The sequence below is a fragment of the Furipterus horrens genome, unplaced genomic scaffold (genome assembly GCF_987537825.1).
Source record: "Furipterus horrens unplaced genomic scaffold, mFurHor1.1.pri manual_scaffold_5, whole genome shotgun sequence".
Classification (NCBI taxonomy): Eukaryota; Metazoa; Chordata; class Mammalia; order Chiroptera; family Furipteridae; genus Furipterus; species Furipterus horrens.
This window is the reverse complement of record NW_028327175.1, coordinates 154,572,862-154,597,714: the sequence shown is the minus strand read 5'-3', so window position 1 is coordinate 154,597,714 and position 24,853 is coordinate 154,572,862. Positions and strand designations below refer to the sequence as shown.

The 24,853-nt window shown below is 35.6% G+C and overlaps 1 protein-coding gene across 2 annotated transcripts in view; it reads right to left on the bottom strand.

Annotated features, from left to right (window-relative positions):
* Positions 1-24,853, bottom strand: part of REEP3 (receptor accessory protein 3) — an 84,728-nt gene that overhangs the window by 46,418 nt on the left and 13,457 nt on the right. For both annotated transcript variants that reach the window (XM_090278084.1, XM_090278083.1), the window contains exon 2: positions 3,951-4,023. In XM_090278084.1, the coding sequence (XP_090134210.1) occupies positions 3,951-4,023 (73 nt within the window). The remainder of the gene's footprint in view (positions 1-3,950; positions 4,024-24,853) is intronic.

Genomic DNA, 24,853 nt, shown 5'->3' with positions numbered 1-24,853 from the left:
ATGTTGGAATATTTTTCCCACTCTTCTTTATTTTTTTAAAGATTTTATTTATTTATTTTTAGAGAGAGGGGAAGGGAGGGAGGAAGAGGGAAAGAAACATCAATGAGTGGTTGCCTCTCACGCACTGCCAACTGGGGACCTGGCCTCCAGGCATGTGCCCTGACTGGGAATTGAACCAGCGCCTCTTTGGTTCACAGGCCAGCGCTCAATCCACTGAGCCACACCAGCCAGGGCCCCCACTTACTTTACTGAGTTGTAGTGAGGACTAGTGAGATATTGTGGTATGCAGAATAATGTCCTCCTGCCCCCTCAAAGAGGTCCACATCCTGTGGTGAAATATGTGAATATGTTAGGTTACATGGTAAAGGAGAAATCAGGTTGCTGATGGAATTCAGGTTGCTAATCAGGTGACCCTGCAATGGGAAGAGGGATCCTGGATTAGTCAGGTGAACCCAGTGTAATCACGAGGGTCCTTATAAATGGAAGAGGGAGGGAGAAGAGAGAAACAGAGAGATTGCAGTGAGAAGGTCTCAGGCCAACATTTCTTGCTTTGAAGACAGAAATCTAGAGCCATAAGCCAAGGAATGTGGGCAGCCTGTAGAAGCTAGAAAAGGTAAGTAAACAGATTTTCCACCAGAGCCTCCAGAAGGATTGTGGCCCTGTGTATCTATTTCAGATTTCTGACCTATAAAACTGTAAGAAAATAAATTTGTGTTAATTTAAGCCAGTAAGTGGTAATTTGTTATAGAAGCAATTGGAAATGATACTATACAAAAGTATTTTGAAATTGGTAGGGAATTATAGAAATGTAAGATGGTATTCTAATATGATATGGCAGCTTAGTTTCTCAGCAGTCTTGATGGCATGCAACTTGGTCACCAGGAGGTCTTCAGAGTTGCAGCATATTTCTTTGTCAAAGGCAGATGTCCTGCCTTTCCTCTTTCAATACCTGACCATTTTTGCTTTTAGCTCTCATTTTATTTGTTAAGCAGAATTTGTTACCATGTAATTATCAAACCAGCTCCAGACACCTGCCTTTCTACTTCCCTAGTTTCTCTTCATTTACTCATTATTTTGATATACTTAAAGAGATAGTTAAGATTTTTTTTAGTCACAATACTATAGCAAAATTATGTGCAGAAAATTTCTATTTTGTTAATAATGAGGTAATCATAAAAACAATTGTGCAAGGCAATATGTAAAGGATGAAACTAAATACACATACAAATAGCTATGTATAGATATATCAATACATCAAGTTTTATAGTTTTTCCATTAGTTTGAGCAAGCATTTTGTTGGATTCTTTTCCGTAGGTTAAATTATCTTTAATTTATAAAGCACAATTAGAATTTCAGGGTCAGACCATTCTTATTAATCCCAAATTTATAGATTAATTCAGTAATACAATTTAAGTGTTGTATTAAGGGAATAAAACATACAAATCCATGGTTTTAAGTCTTTAAAAATTGACATTAACAAAGTTAAATTGATGTATAGTAAGTTATAGACTAATATTTTATAATGGTTCTTAGGTCAGTCCTTAAATAGTACCATCTTTTCTGCTCTTTCAACATTAATTTACACATGAAAGTTCTATTTCTTTTTATTATACCTTTATATTTCTTATTGTTATCTTCTTACTTTTAAGTTTAGGGTGTGGATTTTGTGTGCCTGCTGATAATACCCTCATATTATCTGAGTGTCTCATCTGAACTTTTCAACTTGTGTTTAACTTTTTTTTTCTCCCAACAAAATCACATAGATTTGTGAAGGAAGATAGGGAAGTAATTTAAGCACATATATATACACAAAGACACACATGCAGAGACATACAAGTTTTCTCATATTCTGGGTTTATAATACTTTATAGATGAAATGGACCCAGAATTGAGAAACACATAGCCCTGTATTTCACTTGTACAGTTAGTTAGATTCAGAAGAACTCATTTAATCACAGTATCACAAGCATTCCAAATAAAAAGAAATATATGAGTGGTACCTTTACTAAGTACTAGTCAGTACTTAATTCATATTTTCGTGGTATTTGGAAATTAAGAGACACTCTTTTATTTTTATCCATTAAGAGAAAACTTCAATTAAATTAAAATATTATACAGTAGGGTAAAGTGTCACCTATGAATTAGTGCAAAGCTATCTTGCTTTATTTTTTATTAAATTTGTTGGGGACCTTGGCTGCTAACAGGATCATATAGGTTTCTAGTGTACACTTTTATAATACATCGTCTGTATACTGCATTGTGCCTACCACCCAAATCATGTTCTGTCACCAAATATTTGGCCCACTTTACCCACCCCCCTTTCCTCTGGTGACCACCATACTGTTGTTTGTGTCTATGAGTTTCAGTTTTACATCCCACATCTGAGTGAAATCATATGGTTTTACCTTTTTCTGACTGACCTATTTCACTTAGCATGATATTCTTAAGTTCCATCCATGTTGTCGCAAATGGCAGTATTTCATCTTTTCTTATAAAAAATTAATAGCAATTTTACAACTACTGAATCTAGTAATAAAAAAGTATGGGTTGTATTTCATGTTTTCGGTTTTCATGTCATTTTAATAGTGATTAGTTTTTAATTTTATTTTACAAAAGTATTGGTCTATGACTTGAAATTAAAAAACAATAAAAACTGGTCCTTTACCACAGGTAGCTTGAGAAGCACTATTAACAGAAAATAAGTGCTTGTTTCTAAAAACAAATGTATGTCAGTAGTATAAAACAATACTTGGAACATTTATTATAACATATATTAAAATATATTCCTTCAAATCATTTATAAAATTACTTTAAATTATTAGGACATAATTTCATTTCATTTCTTAAGACTACTTCACCAATCCTGGATCTAAGAGATATATAATAAAAATAAAACAGTTTCAGAGCTCAACTAAGCAACTTCTCTTGCATTGCTAGATATATTCTGCCATTCTGATTGATTTATATATACTTCACTTCAAGTTAGTTTTATATAAAAGAGAAAAAACAACTATAAAAGTTCAATAAAATGGGTTAGTTATAAAGGTTTCACGCCTCTTGCTTCAGGAAAAAAAACAAAACAAAAAAATCACCCTGAACAAAGAGAATATAGAATCATCATCTGATCTCTGACCATTTAAACAATTGGATGACTAGGCTACCATCCAAGATCCCTTACAAAGAACCATGGCTATATATCCCAAAGAACCAAAAACAGGTACTCAAAGAAATCATTGTACATGAATGTTTATAGCGACACCAATCCGAATAACCAAAAGGTATAAATAATCCAGATGTTCATCAATGGATGGAGAAACAATGTTGTGTATGCATACACAGTGGAATACTATTCAGCCATAAAACGGAATGGAATACTGATAAATGCATGTTATGATATAGATAAATTTTGAAAACAGGCTAAGTGAAAGAAGCCAGACACAAAATGTCACATATAATTCCATTAATATGAATTATCCAGAATAGTTAATTCCATACAAACAGAAAGCAGACTAGTGATTGCAACTGTCAGTAGTGATGAGATATATGTATATTTAAATCAATTAGAAAGTCACAGAACACCTATGAAAAAAGGAAAAGGTCTGGGGGCCAAAGAGATAAATTCTCAGTATACCTATAAATTTATAAGGCTATAAAACATAGCCCCCAAACTCTTATTATACTTGAATTTACTAAATAAGTAAGAGATATCAAATTACTCATTTGGGAATCATACTTATTTAAATGCCAACTGACAGTGCATTATTTTTAAGAATCCACTTTGGAATTATATTCAAAATTAGTTTAAAAAAGACTAATATCAGTACTTCACACTTATATCACATTTTTAACACAAAACATTATGCCAGCTGTTTCTAAAATGACAGTTTTTCTAGTAGTGTATATAATGGGTGTATGAAACTAAAATTAATCACTCATAAAATTATACTTACATATTCCTTTACGTTTTTGGTTTTCACAGTTTTGTATGAATAATATGCAGGATACAGCATTCCAAACACCAACCTAAAAGTAAAATGTGTGAGAAGGTTAATCAAACAATAAAATATTACCTAACACAAAAGTAGAGAGTACATAGAAAATACATGACAGTGTAAATTTGTATATTATTCTACTGTATTATTCTTAATATCATCATTATAGTCTACATTGAGATTCCCATTGTTTATTTAAACAATCCCCTATTTATCAGCATTTGGTTAACATCCAGGTTTTGGCTATTGCAAATTAAACTGAAAAACATTTCTATGTATATTGATATTCACTTACTGGTTGTGATGTTTGTTATTGCTTCAAAGATTACACACATTTTTAACCTATAACCAAAATGCCTCTAGAGAGGTAATTCCACTTTACATTCCTATACATTGCCAGTCATGGGTATCATCATTAAAAAAAAAAAGTCAGCTAAATAAATAGAAAAGTAATAATCTCAGATGTTTTAGTGTGCATTTCTGAACACCAGTAATTTTTTTTTTTTCCCAAGTGTTTACTGGCCTTTTGATGCCTGGGGTGTGAGATATCCTAATTCTCTCATTGTTTTCAATTCTTGTTTCTTCTTTCTATTCCACATGAATGTTTATTTCTTCCTTTTGTTCCAAATTGTTGATTTGAATCCCGGCCTCCTTCCTATCACTGTTGGTTCCCTGTATATTTTGCTTTACTTCACCTTGCATAACCTTCACTTCTTCCTTTGTTTTATGGCCCCACTCAATCATTTCTCTGAGCATCCTGATCACCAGTGTTTTGAACTCTGTATCTGATAAGTTGGTTATCTCCATTTCATTAAGTTTTTTTCCTGAAGTCTTGTTCTGTTCTTTCATATGGGCCATATTTCTTTGCCTGCTCAATTTGGCATCTTCCCTGTGTTTGTTTCTGTGTATTGGGTAGAGCTGCTTTGACTCCGTGTCTTGGTAGTGTGGCCTAATGTAGTAGGTGTCCTGTAGGGTCTAGTGGCACAGTCTCCCCTATCACCCGAGGTGGGCACTTGAGGTGCACCCTTTGTGTGGGCTGAGCACACCCTCATCTTGTAGTTGAGCCTTGGTCACTGTTGGCAAATCAATGGGGGAAGGGGGGGATTTATCTACGCCTGTCAGCTCTAAGGACTGGCTGTGATCATTGACCACCACCCTCCACCCTCTGTGTAGGATCAGCTATGCAGGGGTCAGGCGGTGGTGCTCTGACGTGGTCTGTAGCTATCCACTGGGTGCACTGGCCCTGGGGTTTCTTGGGTGGTGCAGGCTAAGGTCAACCCCCACCTGTCTTTTGCTCAGGACACCGTGCCTGAGCTATAAAGCAATCTGAGATAGCTGTTACTTGTGCCGAGCTTGGAGATTCCCAGGTAAAGTCAAGCTGTGAATCTAAGCTGGCTGCTGGTAGTTCCAGGCCTGTAGCTCACTGAGGCCAGCTGTTGCTTATTTGAGAGGATATAGGAAGTTGTGAAGCATGAGCCAAGACCAGCTATTCATATGGAAAAGAAGCTTGGGTGGGCCCATACGTTGGGTGGAGTAGAGCATCTGGGGATCTCCAAGGCAGATCAAAGAGTTAGCCACATTGATGGAGTCTCAGATATGGCATCAGCTTGCCTACTCTGTGGGGGGAGGGTTTAGAAAAGAGACAATGGCCTCTGCTGGCTTTGATGCACTTCAGTTTCTCCATGTGTAACACTGATGCCTTTCAAACTGATGCCCTGATGCTGGAGCTCAGAGGGAATGAGTCAGAGTAGGTGAGTCCATGTGTGGGTTCTTAACGATAACTGCTTGGGGTTCCAACAGTTTCTTCCACTGACTCAATCGTTGCTAGTTTTTGCAGCCAGAAGTTGTGGGGACTTATCTTTCTGGCACTGGAACCCTGGTCTGGGGGGCCTGGTCTGGGGATGTGTCTCCTTGCTCTCAAGATATTCCTCCTGAATTTTTATCCCCATATGTGGGTGTGGGATCAGCCTGTTCTGTGTGCGTGCCCCTCCTACCAGTCTGGGTGGATGTGGGTTCTTTAATTCTGTAGTTGTCAGACTTCCATCAACTCAATTTCTGACGGTTCTGGCTGATGGTTGTTGTATATTTTAGTTGTAACTTTGATGTGGTTGGGTGAAGAGGTGAGCCATGTCTGCCTATGCTGCTATCTTGACCAGAGGATCTTTTTGGTCTATTTTTTAAAAGAATTTTTTTATTTTTAAATAGTTTTAAGTTTTATAGAAAAGCTGGTAAGATAGCATAGTTCTCATATACTCTGCACTGACTTTTCCCTATTTTTAACATCTTGCATTAGTATGGTCACAATTACAAACCAGTATTAACATTTATTAACTGAAGTCCATACTTAACTCAGATTTCTTTAGTTTTTACCTAGTATCCTTTTTTTTTCTGTCTCGGGATCTCACCCAGAATATTAAACTGTTTCTTGCCTCCTTAGCTTCTCTTGGCTGTATCAGTTTCTCAGGCCTCCCTTGGGAAATGACCTTGGACAGTTTAATGGAGTATTGGTCAAATTAATTGTAGGAGGCCCCTCTACTGGAATTTGTGTGATTTTTTTTCACAAGAACAGAACTACTGCTACGTGTTCGTTCTCACTGCTGACACAAGTGGAATCCCATAGTCACCCGTCACAGTTACAGTTTACATATTTATGTTAATAATGTCAATCCACTTTGAATACAAATTACAATCAATGTATTATCTTCCATATAATCTAGTACCACTGAACTCAAACTCAACCTGAAATTATTCATTTCTATGAGTGGTTATAGATCTTTGGATTCCTTCCCCTGCTACGACATGAATCCAATTTATAACCCAGTCCTGTTGGTTTTCCTTGGTGAGGGTTCATGCATCCCACCATTCTCTTTTAGTTTCAAACCACTGGCCGATAAAACATTTAAGTTCATATCATCTCCTCTGATTGACTCACTAGTGTCCCAGCACATGCTTCTGGCTCCACTGTCAGATCAATCTTCCTAATATACCTGAAACACTGCCTTGCTTTAAAGACTGGAGTAGCTGGCCTTCTCACCCTCTTGCCGATGAGACCCTGTGGGAAGTCATCAGAACATACTTTGAAAACCACTACTTTATATAAACCATCTAAGCCAATATGATTTCCTCAATATTATCTCATATTTCTACTTCAGTCCTGGAGTGTACACTCCTTATCTGCAATGTCTCCCATTCTCCTTATCTTTCCTCCTCTCCTTTTTTTCCCCTTGCTTAATTAATTCAACCCTCCCACCAATCCAACCTTCTTCTATAGACTACTAAATTACTCATATTTTTGACCTTCAAAATTTGTCAGTATTAGTCATTTTTCCTTTAGCATATTCTATTTCAGATTGTTTGATGTATTATTTTAAGGGTATAATTGACTTTCAAAACAGGTGATTTTCTTACATTTGGTAAGAATTGGGTGCTAGTTGATACTATGCACACAGGTGCTTTATCTTTATTTTTTAACCTCTATATTGAATAGAACCAGTCAACTGAATAAAACAATGTCCCTAACACCTAAGTTTTGTAAGAATAGAAAACAATATTTCATTTGGAACAGAGGAAAGATTAAGTGTCTTAGTGAATAGTGGGACCATTTTTAAGGACCACCACTATTAATATTATAATTTATTATTGCTCCAATATGAACATTACTGAGCAATTTATTACTAACATCTGTAATGTTTTAAAGTTTTTTCCTGGTTTATTTTAATATTGGGTCCTACTCTAGATGTTTGCAACCTGGGAGGTCAGGCATAAGTCAATGCATAAGCAGTATATAAAATCAAATAAAGTTTGTTTTAGAAGGCCACCTACAAGATAAACTCACACTTATAAAGGAAGTTATTTACTACAAATAAAATTCACCTATAAATTTGAATATTGTTTCAGTTACAGAGGCAGGAAAAAATACTCATTTCCCCTTAGTCTTATTTTTGCCCTTAAGAGGGAGAACTCTGCCAAAATACTCATGACACCCTTTTCTCCCATTAAGGTAAAGTTGTTTATATGAACATTGGCTATATTGAAAAACTTACACTACTTTAAGAAAGGAAATAAAATTTATGGAAATGTACTAGTGGAAATGGTCCTTGTATCATTTTTCATACGTGGAAAATACCTGAATTAGCCATTTACTGGACAGATTTTCAGACACAATGCATACTTCGCCATAACTGTTTTAGAGAATAATAGCACATTCAAAGGCAAATCTCAAAGCAAATAATGAGTGCTCTCAATACTAGACTAATGCCATTTAAGCATAAAAGTTATCATCATAATTTCATAAAAAAATGATTACAGCTTATTTTTGTAATTAAGAACCTGAAATCAGCTTACTATAGACTTCTTAGAAGATGTAAAAAAGTATAAAAAAGACAAAAATCACTAGTAATTCCTTTACTGAATGAACCATCTTTCTTTTTTGTTAAAGGCTATTCCACATATTTACTTATACATTTGTTTGAGTTTTTATCAAACCTTTCACAAGTCTGATATATCTCAAATGCTTTAAAACCCTTACAAAGCATCAATAATTGCTTAATAACACAACTAATCAAGAGTTAATTTACGAATTCCAAAAATTTAAACTTCTTTCTTGTTTATCTATTCTTTTATTCTTTAAAAAGTTATGAAACATGAAAATACACAGAAACAGTATTAATATAATAAATCCCCCTATACCTATCACCTAGTTTTAAGAATATCAACAGTGATCCATTCTTAACATTTTGGTATTATCCTTTCCTGTTTCTTCCTAGAAAGTGTTTCTAAAACATTATTTTAAAACAAAATAGTTTAAAGATTATTTTCAAAATATAGTATTTCAGTATATAATTTAAGCATAATTAATTGACATCTTAGAAAATACAGATTTTTATCCTGCCCTTTCACTGTTACATTATGAACACTTACCTATATCTTTAAATATTCTTTAAGAACATAATCTAACAACTACGTAGTGTAGTATTCCCTCTATGGATGAAAGTCATTCAGATCATTTCCTATATGTCTACTATTTTAATGCTATGATGAATAATTTTTCTATGATTACTAATAACAGCAAGTATTTATCAACATTTTATACTAGGCAGGATGTTAAGCACTTTCCAAAAGGGGTGGGCAAAAGTAGATTTACAGTTGTGAGTATGTGAAACAGTTTATTCTTATATTATTATTTACTGTCTTACTTTCCATTCCAAAAACTGTAAACCTACTTTGCCCATCCCTGTATATAAAATTTCATGTGTGACATTTACTTTGGAATTTAGTACAATGAAAAGCTTCCTGAAAGCCAGGAAGCTCATAAGCAAAATCTGTTGTTCAATTATATCAACTATGGTGGGCCTAAAGATTGGCAATATTTACACTTGTAGTCACCAGAGTTTGATTTTTTACTTTGATTGCTATTTTTTCTAGTCTCAAGACTCTTATTTTTCTTTATATTTTAACATACATCTGGCAAAAGATTTCTCAAAGAATTTGAAAGAACATCACAAAAGATAAGTAGTTAACATGTAGCAGTCACTGCACTCAAGCACAAAATTCTGCTCTAAGAGCTCAGAGAACCAAGAGAAACAGTTTTCAGTTTAGGCAGCTGTAAGTGGGCACACCCAGCGGTTCCTCAGCTTTGCCACACATCAAAATCATCAGGAGAGCTTTTTCTTTAATACCATTTTTTATTATTGTTGTTCATAAATTTAACATAGGTTGATTAATTTAAACAACAGAATAAAGTAGAAAATGCAAAGTAAAGGTCTTCTCTCTTTTGAAACAATCTATATCCCCAAAGGTAAGCATGGAAACAGGTTCTTGGATATCTTACAGTAAAATAATTTAAATAGAGAAAACAGTAATAAGCAAAAGTGTAAATACTCAAAACCTCGTCATTTCCTAAGTTATTTTACTATCTATTTGCTATGCTCTTAAAGTTAGTTATATCTATACTATCTGTAGAAATACTAAGTATGCTGCGTGTATCTTTTCCCAGCTCCACATTCAATGACATCACACTGGTAGCTTTAAATAGGCTTCTTGTAGGCTTCATGGAAATTAGCAAATTATATGAATCAGTCCTCTTTCCTCCAGTTGTTAAGCATTTAGGGGCACACCACTGCCTTTATGTATTTTTAGCCAAGGAAAACTATAGTATGTTTCTATCAGGAGGACAATGAAACACTATCTAGAGGGAATTCTCAAAAGTTAGTGAAATCATAAAGGCAAGCTATTATGGCAACTAAGTTTACAAAGGGCTTTTAAGCAAAATAAAAAAGATAATGAGGGCAATAGTTTTCTATTCTGTATCACAGTTCAATTCTGTTTGCATATTAGAAGTGTGATTTTAACATAGACTCAATGAATTTTAAAAATATCAGAATCTTAATAAGGAATCCTAGGAATAATCTGTCTAATCACAATAGTTTTCTGAATTTTTTCAAAGCAGTATTTTCCTTCAGAGAAAGTCTTTCTTAGGAACCTCAATGAGTAAGAGAAAAATGCAATTAAGTTGTTTTTAGAGAACTGAATTTCATTAATTGTAGAAACCTCTGAGAAATCCTCAGCTCTTAAGAGCTATTTGAAAAGCATCCTCTGTAAGTGGTTAAGTAGCTCCCAAACCTGCCTGTGTGTAATAATCAATTGGGAATGAGAATCTTTAGAATTCGAATTTCTGAATTCTGCATCTTCAACAAGCCAAGGTATGACAATATCATGTCAGTATTGTAAGCTGGTTTCATTCTAATTGTATTTCTAAAAGTAATGTGAAAATGACTACAGTTATCTTGACTTTTGCCAAACTCTATCCTTACTTAGATACTAAAATAAATATAAGAGATTGTAGGGAAAATAGAAAGTGTTATGTAAATTCAAATGACAAAATTTAATAAACCTTTGAAAATAATGAATTTGTGCCTGTTCAAGCCAAATGATTAAGACTGGTGCAAGGTCCAGTGATAACGTGTGTACCTGGGCCTGTCTATTCTTCCCAAAAGTCACTATGCCACTGGTTATGCAGCCATTACGTACAAAAGTCCATGCATGATCACTGCCAAGATAAATACATAACTTTTGTCTTACACAAATTTCAAGAAAAAGAGATTTGTTGCTAAAGCTGATAGTAGAGAACTCCATTTAGTACAACCAGTTAAGTGGTCTTAAAGAAAAATATGAAAATTACATAACAGGAAGAAAAAGTCAAATCCACAAGAAAACCCAAACCCTAAATTCTATAACCAATGATACAAGTTTAAAACTGCCAAGGAGAGAAAAAGACAGTAAAAATTCCTTTGAAAGACTTATACATGTTTTAATTGAAGTCATCAGGAGTTATAAAGCTTGGAATTTTCATGGTGTCAGAGCTAAACTTCTAGATTACTCCAGAGCTTCTAATTTCTACTCTAAAAGGAAAGCTAAGATAAAACTAGGGGAAGGAAATCAATCCACAGTAAATCATCACCCTTTCACTCTCTTCTCAGCCACCCCCTCCCCCCAACCACCACCATGGCTTTCTATGTGGTAGACCCAAACCAAAGAAGAATGTTTAAAAAAACGGTGAACTCAAAATAGAGTACATTATAAAACCAAGGGCTACAAATCCTTGAAGCACTCAAGTAACACTGCATCCTGTTGGCAGAGTCCCACAGAATGGATCACAGAGCTAAAAGATGATGGTCCCCGTCCACCTGCAGCATTCCCCAGTTTACCAGGTGTAATTTTTCCATTCTGATTGTCACTACAAATAAACTCATAGGTAGGGTAGGTATTACTGTTCTATTTCTGCAGATAATAAAGGAGTAAGGCTCAGAGATTAAGACTTATAAATTAAGCACCTGGCAAGTGCTGAGGCCAAAACATAATAAATACAGAACTTGTAATTTCAAGACCTGAGCTCTTTCCTGTTTGCCAAAAAACAAACAAACAAAAAAACACACAAAAAAACGACACACACACACAAAACCTTTGTACTTCATACAAAGTATAAGTCATAGCACACAGATCCCCAGTATTAGTAGCTGAATGAAATCAACATTCAGATGTTATCTGAGTAATTATAATTGTGACCTGCCAATATACTACTGTCACATCTAGTAAAGATACCTGAGAACCATTTTTTGATTGTGTATAAAGTCTACATAGAGGAATATTCACAGCTTTAATTAACATCCACATAATCTCCTATTAAACTGATTAGGTGACTGACTATACTTGGAGTTTAAAGTTATTCATGTCATCTGACCAACCACTGCCTCCTGAGTAGTGCTTAACCCAGAGGAATGTTTTCTCTATTTCAACCCTTAACCACAGGATCTGTTAAAACCCGAATTTACCATTAGCCCCATCAACACTGAGGATACTGAGAGCTCAGTTGTAATCTAAGGTTAAAAAAAGGTTCTGGTGAAGAAAAATCACACACAAACCACTTCTGAAACTGTTGAGAAAATTTCCTCCCAAAATACACGTCGTCGTCGGCAGCCGTCCGTCTCGAGAGACGATGGTGTAGCTTCTTAAGAGTCCATCTGCACCGCCGAGAATGGCTGTGCAGTCCGACTCGGGAGTGACACGGTATCTGTCTCCTCCCGTGTTGAATCGACATCTTGCGATGACGCTGGAGTGTCCTCTCCAGTGAAGCTGAAGCTACAGAGCCTGGGCAGGGTGATATGGAGGGTCTGCTGTTGCCCATGCAGCAGACCCCCCCTCTCTTCGCAGCTGAAGGGTCCAAGGGAAAGACGGAGTCAATACAGCTTGGCTTCAGGTGCGCCGCAGGAGTTGCCGGTGTTGACTACAACGTCAAACCGCCTTAGGGACTCCGGCTCCGGATTTTCTGTCGGGGTTTACTCCCTTAGCCTTTCCCCTGAAGAGGTATGCCGCAAGGCAGCGGACGTTTTTTGGAGTCAGAGTTTTCCTTCTCTGATGTGCCCTGACTGGAAGATCGAACCAGCGACACTTAGCTCGCAGGCCGATGCTCAATCCACTGAGCCAAACCAGCCAGGGTCAAAATACACGTGCCTCTAAACAAATAAAAAAGATGAGTAAGAAAAGCCACAAACATGGATTTTATCCTGTTCTGTGCAATTCATTCAGCACCACATGACCACGAAGTGAAGTTCCCTGAAGTCAGATCTAAAATTGCTGTTAAGTCTTCCCATTGGACATTCATACATATTGTACAATCCAAGTTATAGTCATCTACAGTCACTTCACAGATGAGCGCAACAACATTTACTTGGCTCCACCCGATATAAAGTGAGTTTAATATTGCGCTTTCAAACAATCTTTTAATTTTCTCTTCATTACAGAAAAAACAGGATCACTGATAGCATACTACATGCCAGGTACTGCTTCTAGCTTTTGAGACACAACAGTGAACTCACCACTGATTTTTAATTAAAACTAAATTTGTGATGATTTGGAAATCAAACATTCTATTTTTATATTTCTTAAACCACATCCTTCATGCCGTTTAAATCTTTAGTACTTCCAGTATTTTCAGCTCAGTAAAATTTTCTCATGCCACTCCCTGAGCTAGAACAGTCTCCCTCTTTATATTGAGAACTCTCCCTTTTTTTCATAGGCAGCCTGCATGTTACTATCTTTCACTAATGAGGTTGAAAGGTTTGGTCTTCTTACTTTGTATAGCAAACAAACAATACCAGAAATTAAATCACAAAAAACTCCAACCAGAACATAAAATGTAAACAGTGTAAAAGCATTTAAAAATATTCTCTGTTCTCTTCTCTTGAGATGATCAACTGATTAAATGTCTAAGTACTTGCTTTGTACAAGAAAATCGGAGAGGTGGGAACCTCATATATCTTGGGTAACACGCCAAGGGAAAAACAAAGTGAACATGTGCCACAAGAACTACACCGCCACCTAATTTGATTCTGACATCAGGAATTACAGCAGCACAAAACCAGCAAGCTGGCTGGTTGGCACTACCAAGCCCTCTGCCTCTGATGAAACATCGCTGATTGTTTCATGAAAAGCAGTTTTGGATGACCCCACTCCCACTCTTGAGAAATGGCATGTATAATCTCCACCAATTCTGACTTTGCTGATTTTCTCCCTAAAAAAAAAAAACAAACCCCATACACACACACACACACACACACACACACACACACACACACACGTATATTAAAACGATTAAACAAATGGTAGTTATCTATTCGAAAGAAAGGGGTGTTAAAATTCCTCATCATAGGGGACTGTTCTATGTTAAGGAGACTGAAGAGAAATGACAATTAAATGCAACGTGTGATCCTTGATTGAATTCTGTATTAAAAATAACAGTGCAGCTACATAAGGCAATTTGAACATAAACTGTACTTTAGGTGTTAATATCAATGTTATATGTAATTTTTTAGGTGACAGCTATCCTGTGGCTACATTAAAAAATGCCCTTGTTAGGAGGCAGTAATTAGGACCAAAAAGTCGTAATGTCTTTTCTTGAAATGCACAATCATTCAATTTTTAGGCCAAATTTGAATAATCTCAATTTTTATTCAATCTAAAAAAATTTAATAGTATAAAAAAAAAAAAAAAAAAAAACTAGAATGCTCTAATCCCCCACACATACATATAAAAAGGATGGAAATGTGGTTCAGCATTACATAATTTTGCCACCCACTCCAGAAAGAGAAATGAGTGCCTAGCAACAGCAAAGGGTCATCTCAGGAGAGTGCTGATTGCTCATTGGAGCATTCTAAACACAGATGCTTTTCCATCCTTATCACTTGCAGTCCCTGCTAAACACATGCTGGTTACCTTGGATCCCAATACCACCTAATGAAAACCTTCCTTCTACGACAGTCAATAACTGCCACTAAGGCAGCCTTTACCAGTATGTAATACCTTGAAAAAGAGGCAAAACAAATTTTGAAACACCATAAAAAATATGCATTTTGTGACAATATATCTGTGTTTTCCTTCCCCAGTGATCGTATTTCTTTTAACATATAAAATGTTAGTGTTCTTGTTGATATTTTTCTGGTATCACTGCCCCCACCCCCTGGTTTTAGCAGCAAGGTCGAAGTAACCAGCTCTTAATAGACAGGTGATGCATGAATGTGAGTAAAGTATTGTTTATGCTTATGGATGGTCTTGGTAGTAGAGCTTTTGTTAAAATAGTAGTAATATCATTGTTCAAGAATGTTTTTATTTTCTTTAAATGTATACCCACTCAAATTTTAGATTAAATTGGAAAAACCTCCAATTCCCAACTAGTCTCAAAGATTTAGTAGCACAAACAAAGACCCACAAAGCTCTAGTTCTTTTCCCATAGCTATGTAAAGGGAATGGAAACATGGTCCAGCATTATCTAATGTTGCCTCCACTCCAGAGAGGAAAGTGAGAGCACCTTTTCCTAGGTTTCTTGGCTATTTGAACATGTCCTCCTCCCCCTCTTTGCTGTTAAGTCCCTTGTCCATTTTTCTTTATATATTTTTTAATGTCAGCCATTTGTCACCTTCATATGTTATAAATATTTTCTCCCACTCTGCCTTCTTTTACACTTTCTTAACGCTGTCTTAATGATGAACTACTTAATTTTAATCTGTTCCAATTTATCATTATCACTCTTCTCGTTTCTGACTAATGCTTTTTGTGCCCTGTTTGACAGTTTTCCTTATTTCAAAGTTATAAAGACATTTTCCTATATTATTTTCTAGAAGCCTTATTGTTTTACTTTGTATCTGCAATCAGACCGGAATTGGTGTTTTTGTGTATGGTCTGAGTTAGGGGCTATGATTATATAGTTATATGGATATTCAACTGACACAGGATCATTATTGTAAATAACTTTTCCTCACTGCTCTGTAGTGCCATCTTTCTCATAAAACAAATATCCATATATGGATGGGACTCCTATTAGATTCTATGCTCCTTCATTGGCTTATTTGTTTATTGTCTCAATACCACATTGTCTTAATTACTCTAGCTTTGTAATAAACCTTCCTATCTGATGAACTCATCCCATTATTAATATCTAAGTATGTCACCCCAATATTTTTATTATTTTGTTTCAGGATTGTCTTAGCTATTCTTGGTGCTTTGCATTTCCATATACGTTTTAGAAATAACTTGTCAATTTTCTCCTCTTATGTAGGTATACTCACTCCTTAGGTGAACTCACTCAGTTTCATGTCTTTGAATATCCACAGCCAATCTGTCAAACAATCCTTTGCATTATATATTTAAAATAAATCCAGAATCTGACAACTGCTACCAGCCTGGTCCAAGTCACTACCCATCTCTCACTGGTCTCCAAGCTTCCCTCCTTGTGCCTGTACAGTTTTATTTTTCATGGTAGAGAGATCTTTTAAAATAAAACCTGATAATGTTACTCTTTTGCTTAAAACCCACCTCATTCAAGAGTAAATTCCAATGTCCTTAACAAAGGCCTACATATTGGGTTACATTATTGCTCTGCCCCAGCCACTGACCTCCTACGCTGAGCAGCGTTGAGCAGAGCTCCACCTTGGGGTTTGTACTTAGTTGGCTCCGTTCCCGGAATTCTCTTCCAAGTTTCTGCATGGCTAATGCCCTCACCTCCTTCAAGTCTTTGCTCAAATGTCACCTTCTTCCTGAAGCCTTCCCTAACCACCATATTTAAGATCACAAGACTAAACAAAACTCAATTCCAAACAAGATGCTTTACTTTAAATTAAATTTATTGGGGTAACATTGGTTAATAAAATTTTATAGGTTTCAAGTGTACAATTCTATGATACATCCACTTGTATATAGCGTTGTGTGCTCACCACCCAAAGTCAAATCTTCTATCACTATATATTTGGTTCCCTTTACCCTTTACTGCCTCCCCATCTCCCTTCCCTCTGGTAACCACCATACTGTTGTCTGGGTCTATGAGTTTTTGTTTGTTTGTCTTGTCTGTTCATTTGGTGCTTTCAGTTTTATAGCCCACATATGAGTGAAGTCATATGGTTCTTGACTTTTTGTCTGACTTACTTCAAGATGCTTTATTTTTTTAACAGAAACACAAAATAATAAAGTATGACCCATATTAACCACAAGCAATTTAAAAAGCAGTTTCATTAAAAAAAAAAAAAAAAAGGCAATTCTGTCTCTCTTTGTTAACCCTTTGAATGCCAACATCACTGTGAGCGAGGCTGACAAATTTTCTCAAAAGTGCCAGTGTCACTCCCAGCGACTCTTCTTGCGATGGCTATAAATGTAAACAACAATGGAATAATTCATATTTTATGTTTTGTTCTCTCTTTTTTTTAACCTCAGGTTATATATTGATATACTTTTTCTCATGTTGATCCAAATTTTAAATAACGCATGACACTCAAAGGGTTAAAAATGAGACAGCCATGAGATTAATCCAACACATGGTAACTACCACAGAAGAGCAGGTGATAACCTCTTCTGCTGGCTGTTGATCCCTAGTTCTTTTTCTGTTTTTAATTTTTAATATGTAAAGAAAGAATTATGTAAATCAAATGGTCTTTGCTTTAGTGGCATTTAACTAAACACATATATGTGTAAGGATAATTAGGAAGTTTTCTCAAAATCCTAAGATATTAGGGTATTTTTAAAAAGATTTCATTTATTATTTATTTTTAGAGAGAGGGGACGGGAGGGAGAAAGAGAGGGAGAGAAACACCAACATGTGGTTGCCTCTCGCACGTCCCCAACTGGGAACCTGACCCACAACCCAGGCATGTGCCCTGACTGGGAATCGAACCGGTGACCCTTTGGTTTCCAGGCCAGCGCTCAATCCACTGAGCAACACCACCCAAGGCTAGGGTATTTTTTATAGTAGTTTTACCAAATGTTACTTTCTAAATTTACTATGTAATATTTGATTATTTGATTCCTATTAGAGAACATGTATAATAGACATGCAAATTATGAAGCCTAACAACACATGTGAATCCAACTCCCAAATGAAAACGAAAATGTTGCCAGTAACATCTTATTTACCTCTGGCTCCTTCCCTATCTGAAGTGCTATGACCAACACCTGGCAGGTGCTGCTGCTGTTCAGGCTCATCATTCCTTTCTCTCTCTAATCCTGTTGTTCCTCTCATGTTTCTCATCTCACAAAATGGTGATGCCTCCCACTCAAGTAACTCAAGCCTGGCACCTGAAATCCTTCTTCCTCCTCACATCCAAATACCAAGCTTTGTCAGATTTCCCCCCTAAAGCTCCCTCATTCTGTCCCCATGTCCCAAACAATTACCTCAGCCTTAATCCAGACCCTTCTTATTTTTCATGGGGCCTCTCTGCCCTCATCACTTACCCCAGGTCCCCTGTTTATATCATTACTTAAACTCTTTCAACTGTTCTTCCCTGCTTTCTCAATAAAGAAACTACTAATTGGACTATGGAAGGTTACACCTAACTCTTCTGACTTCTCTCATCTCATTTTTTGCATCTCCGTGCTCCAATGACACTGAACTACTTGCTTTTTCCTGAGAGTCATGTAGTGTTGTCTCAATGCTTTGCTATATTTTTTTCTACCTCTGACTGGGGCCTCTTCTCAAGGAGGATAACTTCAAAGGAAGGAGATAAAAGGTGATTTTTCTCTTAGAAGATTTCCTTGCCTCCCTAGGTTAGCAACCCCTTCCTTCTGGTCTCTATAGCATCTTGTTCATAATTGATGTTACGCTATTAGTCGTGTGTCTTTGGACAAGTCATTAAGTTTTCATGCCTGTGTGCTTTTCCATAAGATGAAATAATTATAGTGACTACCTTGTTGTGAGCATTAAATGAGTTAAGCCATATAACAATACCAGGCACATGATATTACACAGTCCATATATGTGTTAGCTAGTATTACTGTCCCTCAATATTATGCCCATTTACTTCCCATCTGCTGTCTATGTGTTGGGTGTTCTGTCTGGACAAAAACTGCCAAGTTGAGCTCTGCATCCTCAAGGTCTAGAACACTTTCTGATACACAGTAGATGCTCAATAAATATTTGCAGAAAGAATAAAATAACTCTTTACTGTACATAGAAAGGCAGGACTGAATCTTTTGTAGGCATAATCTAATATACAAAGAGACCCTGAGTCCAGAAAATGAAAAAGTGACAAAAGAAATTGACATAGTGCTAAATACTCAATCTTATGTGTTAGCTAGTATGACTTTCTTTTGTGGCCTTTAAAAACAAATCACAATGGCCATTAGGATTAGAAAATTAGGGCAGCAGTAGCATTTTTTTCCTGGTGAGTTAAGTGTAATCACCACTTAAACATATATATCAGCAACTTTAATTCTCAATTTTACATACAATGACATCTTTTAAAAATCATATTTTATTAAACCATAATGTCAAAAGAGCAGTAAGAGAAGTCTAATTTCCCTTTGTAGCAGAAGCCTTAATATGTACAAAAACAGCCATATTTTCCAATGTTATATTCATTTGGATTGCTGGTTGTTTTCCTCATTTTAAATTCATCCTGATTTTGTGGAGAGCATCTACTCTCAACTTGATTAAAACATATTTGCTTCATTTAAAAAAATTCTTTTCATGGAATGTTTTTCTTACTGGTTGCTGTCAAAGATTTACTTTTATTTATTTCCCTTATTTTTTTAGTATCCATAGCAACACATTGAACTATACTTTAAATATATACTATATAGCTTTCCTCAGGGAAGGAACATAAAAGAGAAGCTGGACAAATTCCAATAATTTCTTTTAAAAACACATACACACATATCAGCTACAGAGAAAAAAGATAAAAAAAATGAATACTCTCCAAGTATTGCCTGCCAGAAATAGTATTGTAATAAATCACGTGTGCCCACATTTGTTACTCAGGAAAAAAAAATCATTTTAGAAAATATATTTGTTCTTCACCCAACTGTTTAAACCTGTTAAGACTGTTTCCTAAGAAATTCACTTTTTAACAATCAAATCAACCTTTTTAATAAGCTAAAAGTTAGGTTCTTTTTCCAGCATGACTCATGATCATCTAAGAATTGACAAGTTTCCCATTTTCTTCTTCACTCAGTTTTACTTTCTTATGGACCAAATAGAGGCAAATTAAACAAATCATCCTAGAACTTGAGTCTGCTTATGAAGAAGAAAAAGGGAAAAGGCTGCTATAAGTTAAATATTTACAGATGAAACCTGCAAATTTTGTTATTGCATGACCAAATTTAAGACTTTAGGTCTACTAGCACTGGAAAAAACCTTTAATGCACCAGAATACTTCTAATGTAGGAAATAGCTATAAAATAATTCCAAATAATAGAAGCTTGCCATTGATCACAAAGAAAGCCAATGTCCTTTTTCATGTATAGCAAAATAGTGAGATACCATAAACTTGTTTTAAGCCACTAAATTTTGGGATGGTTTGTTATGCAGTAACAGGTAACTGAAAGCAGGTGGCCTTGCTGGCAATTAGAACAGACTTCTGGGGACATGAAGTCAGGGAAGAATCAATACTGCCTGATGAGTGGTTGGGAGCACTGGGTGGCATAATAAAGCATAAAGGAAGGTGGCATCAATGGCATAAGGAACAGGTAGAGGAAAAAGATTGCAGGGCTCTATGTAGTGACTCTGTATGTGTGGCATCCTGTAGCCTTGAATGCATTTAGAAAGATGGAAGTAAGGAGCTGAGGTCTTACCTAAGTTAGACGGGGCTAGTAATGTATTAGATGCACAAACTTTTACAGTAAAGGTCCATGAGTTGGTGTCTAGAGAATATTAACATATAAAACAACAAAAAGACGTAAAGAAATTTCAGAAGTCTGTTTTGTCTCATCTTCCATTTCATTATAATTCTAATAACTTTTTAATGAAAGGGTTGCAACTCTGAAATAGTTTAGTGCCTTGCTGTAATGCAAATGGACTGTTTAAGGAACAATGTCTGATAATGTATTTCTGGATAGGACATTAGATATAAAGGACATTCACACAGACTATCGTATTTGTGCCTCTTAGCAACCTCTGTGAGTTAATCAAAGCAGGATTACCCCCCTTTTAGGGACGAAGTTAGGTCATAAAACTACAAAGAAGTTGTGACATCACTTGTACTGACTCAAAAAAGTAACAATGTGGAGTGCTAATTTTATAAAACTCTAAAATTTGTATATTATAAATAATCAGACATAAAAATAATGTTCTTACCTTTTACACAAAAAATGAAGACAGCATAAATATACATTGCTGCAACTGTGCTATTTCAGCCACCCTGATAAATGTGATATTTTATTGTTTGCTAGACTGTGTTCACGTGGTAGCTAGGAATATAAAATGCATTTCCAAGTTGAATTTCTTTCATGAAGTACTATAGAGCATGTTGTAATAAAATCCAAACATTCCTTCCACCTCATTCCTTTCCTCTAATGTTTCTGTAATTTAATCTGAAAAGACTGACCAAGTTTGTCTGGAAAGACTACTTCATAGATCACTCATGTTGCTTATTGCTAAGCTTCAAATATTTTCTAGGTACTCAAATGTCTTTGTTTTAATATCAACAAATCACTGAAAACCAAACTAAAAATATTTTACAATTGGTCTTTTTGTTTTAAAATGGTAACAATATTTGACAGTTCAATTCTATGATATTTTTGTGACATTACTAGCTCTCAAAAAATTCATCTCCTAACCTCTAGTGTAATGGTTTCAAACCTGGTTGTGCATTCTAAGCACGTAGGGAACTTTAAAAAATAAGGATGTCTTGTCCCTATCCTAGATCAATTAAGTCAGAATCTTTGGGAATGGGATCTAGGAAAGGTGTTTTAAAAGCTTTTAAATACAGTATAGTGCTTTGGGAACTCTTACTCTAAATGAAGATTCCAACACATCTTTATGAAAATAGATACTCTTATCATGTGTTCGGTTATAGTGAAAATAATTGTAGTAAGATTTTTAAGAGGTCAGAGTTACCACTTATATCAACAATACTTCTCAAACAATAGTATTAAGTTTCAACATTTATAAAGATACACAGAACTGATTTTCTGGTTCAAGGTGTAATTTTAAAGTACCCCATCATACAAAATTCCTTTATAATGGGTGAATAAGTTTAGGAAATTTTGTCCATTTATCAGGAAGTTTTAGGATTAGTTTGAGGACTTTAAGTTTTGCAAAGCATAAGACTCTGACAAACAAAACAATAATAAAACAAGAATCTACCTAGGAGTAAAAGGAAAAAGTCATCACTGATTTCAGAGCCCATTTGTAAGCTACCATTTTTTTGGTTTGTTTTTCTCAAATTAGAAATCTCTATAGACAGAACTGGGAATCTACTAGCTAATGTTTCTCAATCACGTTCCTCAGGTGCTGCAAGGCTCTGAACATCTCTCTTTTCTGACCAAGTAAGCACAGCGCATGGAATGGCAAGGGAGCAAGGGACAGCCTAACAAGCCAAATAAATCCTGGCCATCAGTGGGTGACAGATGTATTAGCCGGATCGCCCCACAGCAATGGTGACCACATGGAAAACACAAAAGTCTCTATTTAATATTTTCCACCTTCTACCTCTTGTATAAATGGTGCTCACTGTGCATAAGGAATCAGCTATACATTAGCATTAATGTTAATATTAGGCATTATCTCCCTTTATAGGTTCAAACCCATCCCAGATTCTAGAACTAATGTCACCTCCTCTGCATTAGTGGAAAATTGCTTTGAAACACATAACCTAAAAGTTAAATTACTCTTATCTAGGCATTAGGGAGTTTTAAGCAATGTAACATTTTTGACTAGCTAAACTATCAAAATAGACAAGCAACATTATTTAAGAATACAAAGTGGTGTGCTTTCACTACTTGCATAGTGTGCTTATGCAAGCAGCCATAGTGAAAGCACAATAATTTATCTAGTTTCTAAGACACTGAGTTACTTTTTACAGCAATACTGTATCCCACATATTAAACAGGTAGTTAAGAAAACTACGGTCATCTGAAAATAAGTAGGAAAAAAAAAGAGAGAAAGCTTTTAAGTGTCCATGTATGGACATACCTATAAAACTCTGAAAATCCTTTGGGTAAATAAGAAACAAGACATTCTTCACTGGACTCATACCAGCTTTGAGCAAAGGAAGGGACTAAAGACAAGCCTGCCTGGTGATTTCACAGTGGTTCTGGCCTTCTGTTCACATACTCTTCATGACAGGTGCAGCTCCTTCCCTCCCTCCATCTGGGGCCTAGCTAAGCACTAAAACTGGCCTCTACACCAGCAAGAAGCATATGGGCTGGGTAGGGGCGGCCATCTCTCTGCTTTTGCTATATCTGCTCCCTGCTGTCTTAGCTTATCCCTTTAGTTACTGTAGCTGTCTTGGTCTTGACTCGCTGCAAGTGTTAACCATTTAAAAAAAATGAAACAGTTGATATAAAGAAAATATGACACATACTTCTTTCTAAAGTATGAAGCACAATGAAGTGAATCAGTCATCCAACTTCAAAGTAGAATACCATCAACACCATTATTCCAAAGCCCTTTCCTCTGCTAGGATTCTCCCCCAGAGCTAACTTCCATTCTAAAATTTGTGTTTATCATTCTTTCTTTTTTTAAAAACAGGTTTTGCATACATTATATATATTGTTTAGTTTTACCTATGCTGGGGCCTTTAAAATGGTATCATACTAAATGCAATCATATCTTGCTTGGTTAAAAAAACAAACAAAAAACCAAAAATACTACAATTTTCCTACCATGTTAATCCATGTTGATGCTTGTAAAGGGATATCTCATTCAGTTTTACTCCATTATGTAAATATACCAACATTTATTTACCCATTCACTTCTCCATGTAAATTAGTATTCTTGATAGATTTTTGCTACAAGAACTTTCCTATAAAAGTCCTTGCAAGCGTCTCCTGGTGTATGTGCCTAATTCTACCTAGTTGTGAAATTGCTGGGTTATTGGATATGTGAATGGTGAACAAGTATAAGTTAGGGCTAAATTGTTTTCTAAAGCAGTTGCAGCATCTTACTCTCCTACAGGCATTTAAAAAAAAAAAAGAAAGAAAGAAAAGATCTGTTGCTCTACCCATCCTTGTCAACACTTGGTATTTTCAGACTTTTTAACTTTTGCAATCTAGAAGGTGTGAAATAGAATTTCAATGTAGTCTTAATTTACAGAAAACTAATGAGTTTCATGTATCTTTTTATATGTCATTTCCATTGGCTTCCTCTTCTGTGAGATGCCTGGCTCATTTGTCCATGTTTCTTTAGATTGTCCATTTTGTAAAAGTTGAGTTTAAAGAATTCTCTTTATCTTCTGACTATCATGCTTTGTTAGTTACATAAGTTACTGACTGTCTTCATCTTTTACCCTCATTGGGCCACAGCTCTTAGTACTGGCTTCCCACACACACCATTCTCCCCAGTCCCCAACCTATTGACCCACAGAGAAAAATAACAATATGAGTTTCTAAATAGTTTTTAAAATTTTATAGCTTGAAAGTGATACTTAGAATTAGGTCTTTTTTAGGTCTTTTCACATAGATTGGCAAAGATAAAATTATTGTTAGGGATGGTAAATGTATTAGAAATATTTAACTACCACTGTTGAGAATGTACAGTGAATCTTGATAGGGCTGGTGATACCTGAGTGTATACATTTGACAAAACTCATTATGTAAATTCTGTCTCAATGAAGCTGATTTACAATGTAAAAAATAAGTATAAATTATAACACAGGGATGTAGCATATTGGTTGTGGTCTGGTTCTACAGCTAGATTGACACTTAGCTCTGCCACTTAGTAAGCTATGTGCCCACCTTGGCTGGGCAAATTATTTCACAGCTCTAAGCCTTACATTTCTCAATGGCAAAATGGAGATAACAGCAGAACCTATATTATTAGGGCTGCTGTGAGATATAAGGTGCTTAGAACAATGCTTGATACAGAATGAGCATCAGATACACAT